Source organism: Sinocyclocheilus anshuiensis, unplaced genomic scaffold, assembly GCF_001515605.1.
Source record: "Sinocyclocheilus anshuiensis isolate Anshui unplaced genomic scaffold, SAMN03320099.WGS_v1.1 scaffold3645, whole genome shotgun sequence".
NCBI lineage: Eukaryota > Metazoa > Chordata > Actinopteri > Cypriniformes > Cyprinidae > Sinocyclocheilus > Sinocyclocheilus anshuiensis.
The window spans coordinates 3,433-11,845 of NW_015556001.1; the positions used below are offsets into that span (position 1 = coordinate 3,433).

General features: G+C 41.9%; 1 protein-coding gene across 1 annotated transcript; it reads right to left on the minus strand.

Moving 5' to 3' along the window:
• Positions 1 to 1,386: 1,386 nt before the first annotated feature.
• LOC107676122 (pancreatic secretory granule membrane major glycoprotein GP2-like) lies at positions 1,387 to 6,637 on the minus strand. The gene is made up of 8 exons (XM_016470646.1): positions 6,559 to 6,637; positions 3,983 to 4,108; positions 3,717 to 3,901; positions 3,015 to 3,172; positions 2,207 to 2,452; positions 1,896 to 2,058; positions 1,599 to 1,701; positions 1,387 to 1,493 (listed from the first exon to the last, which is right to left on the minus strand). The coding sequence occupies exons 1-8, from the start codon at positions 6,635 to 6,637 to the stop codon at positions 1,387 to 1,389; spliced, it is 1,167 nt and encodes a 388-aa protein (XP_016326132.1).
• Positions 6,638 to 8,413: the final 1,776 nt, after the last annotated feature.

The window sequence follows — 8,413 nt, forward strand, 5'->3', positions numbered from 1 at the left end:
ATCATAACAACAAATTTGGATGGAACATATTTACATTCTATATATAAATCGTTCAGCATGCCAATATCACAAAACATGGTCACTGTCCACTGACATCACAGACTCACTGTCCACTGACTGTTGATTAAATGTAGCCAGATAAGTTAATTTCCATAATTATAAAGGACATTAAGATATATAAACTTGCAAATGTCTGCATGTTAACAGAGGACTGTACAGGCATGATCTTATGCACATATATGTATCACTGTCCTATCCAGCTCTTCAGTTTCAGTTTCTCTTCACCTTCTTGAACTGAGAACAAGAACAATACAAGAACAATTTGTTCATTTGAGCATTGTCTGAACCTCACCTCATCTTACATAAGAGCAACTCAACCAGAGCTGCAACATTCTTCAAAGCCTTTAGAAATGAAGTTTGAAACCCACTTCTCACACTTTATTATAGATAGTACCAACATCAAGAAAACAATTGCAAAGATACTATTAAAAAAGATAACACTATCAATAATCTCTTATTCATACTATTACTGAAAGTATTTGATTTCAAAATACAGAATGTGAAGTCACCTTGCTTCAATTTACATCACATTTAATTCCCTTTTGTGTAACACTGTGCTATTAATATACTGGAAAAAAATATTCAAATCACATTTTATGAAAGATGTTACTGCACTTACAAAATTAAAAATACACAGTTTATTTAGTTCATATTTTTCATTCTCTGATTAAAATGTTATTAGGTAAACATGTTTTTTAGGGGAACAACTGCTTTAATTGTAAATTAATTTCACTGTGTTTAACCTTAACCGGTTTGTTTCATTCTAAAGCAGTACTGTAAAATCAAATTAAACAATTTAGTTTGATAATATCAATGAGTCAAAAAATTATTTAAAAAATCTAAATAAACTTTGATGTACAGTTGATGTCTTCATGTAAACTGTCATTCTCTCACTGAGATGTGACTAACTTTACCTCTTACTTTCCATCGTGTACATTGACCAGATCATTTTTGAAAGTCTGCTATAGAAATACTTTCCTGAATTGTAACATAAGTGTATGCATTTCTTAAAAGTTACAGAACTGAAAGGAAGAATACAACATGAATGGCACTTTTAAAATTTTCTTCGCATTATTTGAATAAACATTAATCTGATTGTCTTTCTTACTGTAACATCTTCTTTAGTAAAACAAGATAAATGTAGTAAATAACAATTAATGTAAATTATTTGTTTTTATGCTTGTAGGAAAATAGACAAAGTCCACATGAAATAAGGAAATAAAAACCCAAAACCAGTGTGGCATCAGTGTCACATTCATTAAAATGCCACTGTGTGTGTGTGTGTGTGTGTGTGTGTGTGTGTGTGTGTGTGTGTGTGTGTGTGTTTTAATAAAAGAGGGTCAGGACACTTATCAGAGGAACAAGTAACAGCATCAGAGAAGCACACAGACAAGAAGCCTCAGATACCTTCACTTGCTCTGGGACCCACTTATCTGTGAACAGGGAATATAACACAACACAGTAAACTGTAATGTTTTGACAGCGGAAATCATCAGTCACCTTTATTTACAAATGATTAAAATAAATGAAATGTTCACCTGTAATCCCTTCAGACATCGTCAGAGGACCAATGGATATGGAAGCACTGTCATGGAAGTCCAGAGACCTGCCCTCTCTCCGCTGGTGTCCAGAGTTACAGTCCTAAAAGAGAAAGAGGCAAAATATATCTGTGCAAAAATCATTGAACAAAAATTAATGATAAAGGAGTGCACAAAGTCTCCAGCAGAGGACAGCAAACCTCACCACCAGGGACACATTAAGGGCTGATATTTAGTGTTTGATCAAAGGAGTTTATAAATGGCAGATTCGTAAACCTTCACATATTCAAAACTCACTGAGGAGCAGATATTGCTTGACAGAAGGCAAAGGTGAACAGCACAGTGCAGGTAAAGCTTAGTGGAGTTTGCAGTGAAGATGAACATCCTGAACGAGAAACGGCTGGATGTCGAGACGCCGTTCTGCAGCAGCTCCACTGTGTGGTCATTTGGATTGGGACACCTGAGAATAGCAATAATTACAATCAACAAATCAAATTTTGATTTCAATAGAGACATTCAACCCTAAAGTGATTTCTTGTAAATCATCACATTTTTATTTCATGTGCAAAAAGTGGAATCTGTGCTTTAAGGATTAGAAACAGCTTTACTCTGTGACGATGAGATCCCAGCGGAGACTGTAACCAGGATCGTTCACAGGCGTAGCCCAACACGTGTCCATCACCAGGGCAAACTGGTGGCTGTCAACCCCCTCAACACGAACTTCCACATTCATCTTCTGGTCGAGCTCTGCATCCACTCTACCAGTGAAGGGCTGGGTAAACTCATCATCCTCATATGGAGTCATCCGAACCTGATATCTGCCTTCACCAGCGGGGAGGGTCTCGTGCACAATGCTGTTAAAATAATGGACAGATCCATTTTAAAATGACTTAGTTTTAAAAGTAAAATATATATTTTTATTTTAGAGAATATTACCATAATTACTTAAGACATTTATTTTTCTGCTTAAGAGATTAGTTCATTGAAAAACGTGTTCATCATTATTCACAGAAAATGTTGACCTAGCTGTTTTTGGTGGTGCATTCGTGAGAGCTCATTACAGAAGTAGTGATGTCTGAATTGTAAGCAATTTGTTTGTTTGAGTCTCATCTTATTGAATAATGATATGGGTCATATAGGCCATTTTTATAATGCACTTGTGTATTTTTTTTTTTTTTTTTTTTTGTTTTTTACCAGTTATCCAAATAATGTTTAATCCTAGAAAGCTATTATCATCACAGGACACATGAGCATAACGGTTAGCAGATCAATGAGAGCTTGGAAATCCTCAAGAGAATTAATGGTAAACAAACAGTAAAACTCCACAAAACAAATAAAGGCATGAGAATTTGAACAATATGATGGTGAGAACATTTCCATTTTGTGAACTAATCAGAAATCATATTTGACTCACACCTCTCCAGTGGGTTGATTGCCATATTCATGGAAAGTGTTTGTGTTTGAGGATAAACACAGCTGAAAGAAAGCTTAAGGATTTTCTTTCTGCTGATGAGACCTTCTGACCTCGGTGTCCCCAGAATAAAGTTACTGTAGATGAAGTGGGTGCCGTTGGCCTGTGGACAAAATGTATACATATTTTGCAATTTAGCTACAATTGACTAAAAAATAGCAGTCAAGTGAAAAACTGGTGGGTTAAATATTAATGGTGGAGAATGCGGGCACACGACCCAGTCTTTTTTGTGGGTAGTGTAACCCCTCCGGTTCTACTCCCCTCACTTGCGCCGAGCGGGATTTGAACCAGTGTTTTGGGCATGGGAGGTGGACATTTTAAGAAGGATGCTAAAGGCTGCAGCCTCTTGAGTTCAGGGGAGTGAGCTTTACCCACACAGCTCTTACTAGCTGGCCTCCGTTACACAAGGTTTTGTGCACCCTTCCCCACTGAATCTGTTTGAGACTTTAAGTAGTTTCTAGGATACTCTGTTTAGGCCCTCTAAAGAATCAATTTGTATCAAAATGATGGGCCCAAACAATACACCCTAGAGACTTCTCAAAGTCTCAAAGAGATTCCCCATGTGGTCAAATCAAACTCTGCTGGTTCTATCAGGCATTACACATGTTTGGATGGTGTATTTAAATAGATTGAATAGTTAGTCCTACCACAAGATTTGTACCACAGATGTGTTCATCGTTATCAAAATGGAATTCCACACTGCCATTCCGGACCGTTCCTTTGCAGCTAGGATCATTGAGGTGTAAGACGTCAGATGGAAAACCAGCCTCAAAGAGCTGACAGCGAGACACAGACATGGAGCCAGAGCTGCTTTCACAGGTTTCTGAGAAATCTGAGAGGGGAAAAAAGCCAATATAATTAATAACTGAAAAACAGTGTATTTTTTCACATTTTGTTATGGAATGATACCAACCGAAAGAGTCATGATGCTGTCGTTGTCTGTGATGGTCCTTTTCACACAAACAGCCATAAACACCATTTTTCATCCCGCACTTTTCATCCTCAGAGCAGCTGAGTTCAGAACAGGGATTTCTATCAACTAGGAGGAGAAGTTGTTTTGTAAAACAGCGTCTGCTAATGCAAGAATCTAAACTTAACAAACTTCTGAATAAATGTATTTCCTTTATTTCTCTTCTGTTCTTCCAGACACAAATCTACAGCACTGCTTAGCTACCCACAGTCATAATCAAACAATTCTCAGCTTTACATGTTACCCTACCAAAATAAATTAAATTTCCATGTTTATCATTTATAATCATTTCCCTCCTGAGGAGCTTTCCATGCACCTGACCATTAGAAATGAGTTTTTTTTTAATGGTACCTTTACTACTTTTTTATAAAAGCCTTCTAAGCTCCTTGCATATGAAATGATTAGCAAAAACAGTGTTTTATATGTCCCGCTTATATGTCACACCCAACTCAAGTCTTGCAGACTCTACTAATGAGCTGATGAGTTTAATCAGTTGTGTTAAATGAGGGAGGCATACAAAAAAAAATGCAGTGGTTGGGGGTCCCCAGGACAGGTTTGAGAAGCACTGATTTAGTGTAACTGCTAACTTGTCTTTAGCAATACAGTGGTGGCCAAATTGTTAGAACACTTGGCATATTTAAGAGGTTTCAGTTGTTCCCTTTCGAGGGAACTTCGAACTGCGTCCTCTAGGGTTCGCTATGGGGAACGCCTTCAGCGTGACCGGTGTCTGAAACATATATCTAAAAACGACAATAACATTGGCCGGCGACAGCCTATGACGTCATTACCCTGCGTGATCACAGTATAAAAGGCCGCCAGGATAACACGTCATCCTCTTCTTCGTCTTCACTGACCATTTGTTTATATTAGCGTTAAGCTAAACACGACTAGGAGTGCATGTTCTCCCGCCAGAGGCTTTGCTCTGATACCTGCAGTTTCACATGGCTCGCGTGCTGTGTGTGTGTGTGGTGAAGAGCAAGTGCGTTCAACTCTCGAGGGAGTTGGATGCGCTCTGTATTCATTGCTTATTTCTTGTGAGGGATAAGCATGAATTGAACGTGTTCGTCTCACGAGGAGGCGGCTTGTGCTCATCATGATGCATTCTCGGGACTACTGAGGGGGATGTGAGTACTTCACTATTTACCCGAGTTTGTAGGTAGCGTTTGCATGAGTGCGTTCGCCTGTCGCGGGAATAGCGACGCATTCGCGGCAGTGGTTATCTAGTGGTTGGGCGGAGCGTGTTTATCGCCCGAGGGAGTTGAATGCATGCTGCGCGTTGCGGTCGTGGTGAAAACATGGAAAGGACCTGACAGGAAATTTCTCCCTATCAGTAATTTCCTTTTGTTTATATAGGAAGTGTTATAGTGTGGGTCTGTCTGCAGTTGTTGGACAGATGATTTATATCATGTCCTTCTCAGATAACCACATAATACTGCACTCTGGCTTGAAGTAAAAAGAAAAAAAAGAGCCTTCCATTCCTTCCCGATCTTCATGTGGAGATCGAAAAGGTTTGGAAAAATCCCTTGTCGCCCCGACCACATAATACTGCACTCTGGCTTGAAGTAAAAAAAAAAAAAAGAGCCTTCCATTCCTTCCCGATCTTCATGTGGAGATCGAGAAGGTTTGGAAAAATCCATTCTCGTCCTGTATCCACAGATTCCAGCATACTAGTTATGCCAACATCGAGGGGATGTGTGAGAATGGTTATGAAAAGATGCCCCCTGCTGAAGAGGCGCTGGCCTGCTATCTCTCTATGGGGGAGACATCTTCTCTTAAGGCTCCCTCCCTGCCATCCAAACCCCTTCAGGATGCATCTTGTTTGAATGGCAGGGCATACGCGGCAGCAGGTCAGGCTTTAGTCTCGTCACACACCATAGCGGTGCATCAGGCTTTTCAGGGTGATCTGTTGAAAGACCTGGATAAAGGCATTTAGTCTCGTCACACACCATAGTGGTGCATCAGGCTTTTCAGGCTGATCTGTTGAAAGACCTGGATAAAGGCAGGGTCTATCCCCTGATGAGGTGGCTGAGTTGCATCGCACCACGGATCTTGCTCTCCGTGCCACTAAGCAGGCCGCTACTGCCATTGGCATATCCATGGCTGCCATGGTGGTTACGGGGAGACATCTGTGGGTGAGTCTGGTGGATATCGGGTCGAAAGAGAAGGGCTATCTTCTTGATGTTTCTGTTTCTCTGACTTTTAGGTTTGACCAACCTGCTAAGTCAGGACCTCGTGCTGTTTACCGATTACAGTGATAGTTTCACTCATCGGTTCTGGTTCCAGGCTGGTGATAGCCCTCATCTTCGGCTTGGAAACGCAGCCTGGGTTACAGTGATAGTTTCACTCATCGGTTCTGGTTCCAGGCTGGTGATAGCCCTCATCTTCCCAGCATCAGGTCCCCAGTATAATGCTGCAACCTCAGGACTTGCGGGTCCTTCTCGTGGCTAGTACTCTTCTGAGTACATGCTTCGCGACATGCTCCCTATCCTCTGGCCAGGTGCGAACTACTCATTTCTCACCCTGAGAGGTCTCCCGAGATTTTAATCGTTCCTTAACCTTCATGCACATTGTCTGAGCTAGAGCTCCTCTTACTGACATGTTGAGGAGCTCAATGCTCCATAGACGGTTGGGCCCGTGGGTCTTCACTGTCACACTGCCCTTATGGTTGAACCAGTAATCATCCCTCTGCGGAGTGGGCTGGAATACACTGCGTTCCCTGAGGTAAGAGGGATTTGTGTTTCTGTAGAAACCCCTCTTTTGTGCATCTGCTCTGAGGAGCAGTAAACTCTATATGTATGAATGGTTATTAGGTCCCGCTATTTCTTCAGATTCTATCGGGTCTAGTTATACAGGACCCACACTCTCTATCGAGATAGAGAGCATGAGACCGTGTCCAGCTGCACCAGGGGACCCACCTCAGCTTGAGAGCCGAGAGCGCTGCTGTGTTAGGCCCGTCTCTGTCACATCTTTGGTCAGTTGCCTTTATGTTGGGACCCTGTTGTTCCCTTAGAAATGTGTGATCCCCTTCTAGCAGGATCCTATTTCTGATGTCCCATTTGCGATCTATCTGCCCCGGGCATGGCTGTGCTCCCCTCACTGCGGGAGGGTCCCTTTGAGCTCGCCGGTCCTGGGCAGACTGGGTGAGTCCTCCTCTCGACTTGAGAGTTAGGTCTTCTGAGCCTGGGCTATTGATCGCTTCGGTCGAGCTGGGTTCCTCTCTCTCCTTGCTAGGGGTTGAACCCTCTGCTCTTGAGCTCCGTGGCAGTGACATCAGGTAGTTGGGCCGCTTGCTGCTTTCCTGAGAAGCTGCCTCTATTCGGGTCAAGCCAGGCAGTGCTCCCCTCACCTCAGAGGATTGTCTTTGTGCCTGCCACTCCCGATTGAGTGTCTGAGGACTTCTGGTCATCTGTGAGCAGATGCTTTGGAATCTAAATCCATGCTATGGTAAGTGCACACGCTAAGCTCTGTGCACTTTCTAAAATCCACATTGTGGTAAGTGTGCACGCTAAGCATTCTGTGCACTTTCTAAAATCATGTATGGTAAGGGTTACGCGCTGTCAGCCTCGTTCCCTTTCTCTGAGTTGGCTAAGGCCCCGGTTCTCGCCTTGGGCTCCACTCAATTAATGTACTTCTGTTGATACATTTCTGAGCAGGATGTTGCTACCTAAGATCTGTCGAGTCAGTTCTTTGAGCAGGTTTATTCAGAACTGGCGGTATCCGCGTATGTAACCATGGTTCCCAGAGAAGGGAACGAGACACTGCGTCCTCTAGTTTCCTTGCCATGCTGTGGACACAAGCTTCAGACGAAGAAGCGGATGATGTGTTATCCCGGCACCCTTTTATACTGTGATCGCGCAGGGTAATGACGTCATAGGCTGTCGCCGGCCAATGTTATTGTCGTTTTTAGATGGCATGGGATAACATTTGTGTTGAAGTTCTCAGGAAAAATACTGACACTATGCCAGAAAGATGTGCTGCTGTAATTGCTGCAAAAGGTGGACATACCAAACATTAAAGATAAAAATGGATAAAAACAGTACGACTCACTTCATCTGATATTTGTTGTGCTCAGACCAACCATCTGCATGTTTCATGAACATTATGAAATGAAATCATGTTTTGGAGGCAAAAATAGGTCAATATTTTCAGATCTGTCAGGTGTTTTAACAATTTTGGCCACCACTGCATGTTAAAAGGTTTTATTAAACACACACAGTGCTGCCTTGTTTTCAAGTTAGTAACAGAATCTTCAACACATCATTTGAATTAGCAATAGCAATTCCTGAATTGAGTACACACAGTGATCTGCGAAGGAACTAGTTCTACTAAATTTAAAGCTGCAGTCCATAAATTTTGCCTCTTTGTCGCCATCTC